Source organism: Saccostrea cucullata, unplaced genomic scaffold (assembly GCF_032062105.1).
Source record: "Saccostrea cucullata isolate Sc308-1 unplaced genomic scaffold, CSIRO_AGI_Scuc_v1 ctg20493, whole genome shotgun sequence".
NCBI classification, from domain to species: domain Eukaryota; kingdom Metazoa; phylum Mollusca; class Bivalvia; order Ostreida; family Ostreidae; genus Saccostrea; species Saccostrea cuccullata.
In genome coordinates this window covers 1,263-4,532 of record NW_026936964.1, presented here as the reverse complement: position 1 = coordinate 4,532, position 3,270 = coordinate 1,263, and the positions used below count along the sequence as shown (strand labels likewise).

Here is a 3,270-nt window from a genome sequence, read left to right as displayed (position 1 = left end):
ATGCCCGTACTGGCCGTAATGTAAAGACGAGGAAAATACTGAAATTTCATGAACTGCAGAAATGAAAATGAATACACTTTGAAAATAACTTAACAGGTTTTTATTTTTAATCAGTGAACACAGGCACTTGACATTTTTAACCTTTCTTATCATAAATAAAAAAAAATTCCCATACTTAACTATATGATAATAACGTTATTATATATGTAACAGGAAAGGAGAAAATGTATGGCTGGACCGGGAATCGAACCCGGGACCCCTGTATCACTAGTCAGGTGCTCTACCGATTGAGCTATGCAGGCCGATATCCACGGCCCTAACCATTACATTCCTCCCTCCTTAAATGGTCTTCGCCCTCGAAGACACAACCCAAGTTCTTATTGCCCCTGGCAGGACTTTCACCTGCAATTCCAGGGGTGGTCAACGGCACCAAATCTGTAACAGGAAAGGAGAAAATGTATGGCTGGACCGGGAATCGAACCCGGGACCCCTGTATCTCTAGTCAGGTGCTCTACCAACTGAGCTATCCAGGCCGATATCCACGGCCCAAACCATTACATATATATCATGGGGAAATTTTTATTTGTGAAAAGAAAGGTTAAGAACATCAAGAAAATAGTATGGGTAACTTTTTTATGAAAAGAAAGGTTAAAAATGTCAAGACAGCCTGTGGCAATGAATGGTGATTTCCTGTGAATTATTGTTGGCAATGTGTGTAAACCAATTTCATCTTCATTATACTCATGCATGATACTGTTTACAAGATTTGCATAAACACTGAACATGCTGAATGAATAATGTTTATTGATGTATTTCTTATTTGCATATAAATATCTTAAATGTGTATGTGCGTACAATTTGTATGGTATATGTATATATTTTTAATCTTAAAAATATTATCTGATAGCCTTTAAGTCGGTTAATTCATAAGGCAGAAGAAGACGATGGAAGATCAGGAGATTTTTACAGAGAGCCATGCTAAGTCTATCCTCTCCACCATGAATACGCTGAGGAAGGATGGCACTTTATGTGATGTGACCTTGAGGGTTCAAGGTCAAACTTTCATGGCCCACAGAATTGTCCTGGCGGCATGTAGTGACTACTTCTGTGCAATGTTTACAAACGAGGTAACAGTGAGTCTGGGAGTGCACTTTCTAAGTAATCACTGTAATCAAGCTATAGAACGTATATTTTTGAATGACTGAAGTACAACCTTTTAAATTTTAATAATCACAAAAAGTTCTCTTGTTCTAATCATAATTGTATATTGAAATCTTGATTCATGGTGAATATACTCACACTTTTTTTTAAAAAACAGTCTGTAGAAATTTCGTTGGATATGTTTAAATATATGAATAATTTTCTTTTCTTTAGTATCAACTTTAAATTCAAGATTTAAATCTTCATTTTATTTACTGATGTTTTTTTTTGGGGGGGGGGGGGTAAAATTTGATAGTTCAGAACATGAATTTCAATCATACATTCTGATGTTATTTTTTCACCCTGAGTATGACATTTTTTTAAAAATTAAATTGCAATATTAAGCATGCATCCGCAAGACTATAGACGCAAAAGAAATTCCATCAGTAGGAAAGAAATATTGCTTACTTTTTCAAAATTTTCTTGAATTTGAATTTGATCTCTGGGCTGTCATCTCGGTATCATAAATATAACCTCAGGTCAACTGAGAATTGATATTGGGAATTCAAGGAGAAGGACTACCCTAGAAGTTCATCTTATTTAAACCTCCACAAATCACAAAGATTCACTATTAATGTTGTTGTAGATGAGTGAGAAGGGCCAGTCCGTTATCGAGTTACACGAGGTGTCCGCCAGTATTATGGACGTCCTGCTGGACTTTGTGTACACGGAGACGGTCAACGTTAGCGTAGAGAACGTCCAGGAACTGCTCCCAGCAGCCTGTCTTCTCCAGCTCACCGGTCAGTGATAGTCAGAAAGAGATTAGGGCCATATATTGCAGTCATGTTCACCAGTCAGTGATGTACCCTATAAGCAGAATTTTTAGTGAGGATTTAATTTATCGAGGGTGTTCAGTCACTAAAATTGAATATTCCTAAAAATTAATTGCATTTATTTGTTATAGCTTCTTTAGTGAGCCTTGTAAAATTGCAAAAATTACATCTCAATAAACACAAAGTATCAATTTTTTAGCACAAATCACTATATTTGTTTCTCGTTAAAATTTCCAATTATACGATAGTAAAAAAAAAATAATAGTCATACATTGCAGTCATGCTCAATGATCAGTGGTTAAGTCAAAATAAGATTAGGCCTATACCTTACAGTCACCATAACTTTGCAATAGAAGGAGGTTTCATGATTTTTACAGGTTTTATTAGTGCTAATGAATTTTATAAAAATGCAGTCCATCTTGACTCTAATATTGTAAATACATGTATATCATGGATATGTTAAAGTTTTTAAAAGTTTCAAACCATTATTGTATTTCAACCTCATTATCTTGAGCCTCTTGAATTTTTTCATTATTCTTGAAACCTAAATAGAAATCCAGTGCCTACAAAAAAAATCAAATGAGGAAATGTTCTACAGTATATACATGATCCAAGTAATGGGTTTTGGTGGTGAGAAAATCAATTATCTACAAGAAAAAGAATATGCCTCATTCATTCATTCATACTTTATTTCTACTTTGCAGTAAGTAATGAATATTGTACAAAATACACAAAAAGAATATCATATATATAACTACATGAACTGAAACTCTTACACATACAAAGATGAATTTTTTTTTTGCAGGTGTGAAGAATGCTTGTTGTTCTTTCCTGGAAAAGCAGTTGGACAGCAGCAACTGTCTGGGGATCAAGATTTTCGCGGAGCAGCATTCCTGCCAGGAGCTGTTTAATGCGGCAGAAGTTTTCGGTTTGAAGCATTTTGAGGATGTGGTGGTACAGGAAGAGTTCATGACCCTAACCATTCACCAGGTGGAGTCCCTGTTTACCTGTAATGAAATCCAGGTGTGGAAATCCTTCATTTCATTAGGCAACTAGGTGTTTGTAAGATTATCTTTTTAGTACATGTATATCCATAAGCCATTTGCAATGATCTCTGTGTCTGTGTACTTGAAATCCGAGCATATCTTTGGTTTGTATCTGTCTTTCTCCGAGCCATTAATGGTAATTATTTCATTTTCAAATTTTGGACATATGTTTTACATAAAAATGGTTTAATATTGCTTAAGATGGGATATTCAGATTTACAGTCAACTCGTACACAAACCGAGTCGTACAC

The 3,270-nt window shown here is 35.1% G+C and overlaps 1 protein-coding gene across 1 annotated transcript; it reads left to right on the top strand.

Annotated features, from left to right (window-relative positions):
- Window positions 1-919: 919 nt before the first annotated feature.
- Window positions 920-2,996, top strand: LOC134246942 (kelch-like protein 12; the record flags this gene model as incomplete). The annotated part of the gene is made up of 3 exons (XM_062729282.1): window positions 920-1,127; window positions 1,787-1,940; window positions 2,779-2,996. Coding segments are annotated over exons 1-3 (555 nt in total), but the record flags the coding sequence as incomplete, so codon positions are not given.
- Between the last annotated feature and the right edge of the window lie 274 nt (window positions 2,997-3,270).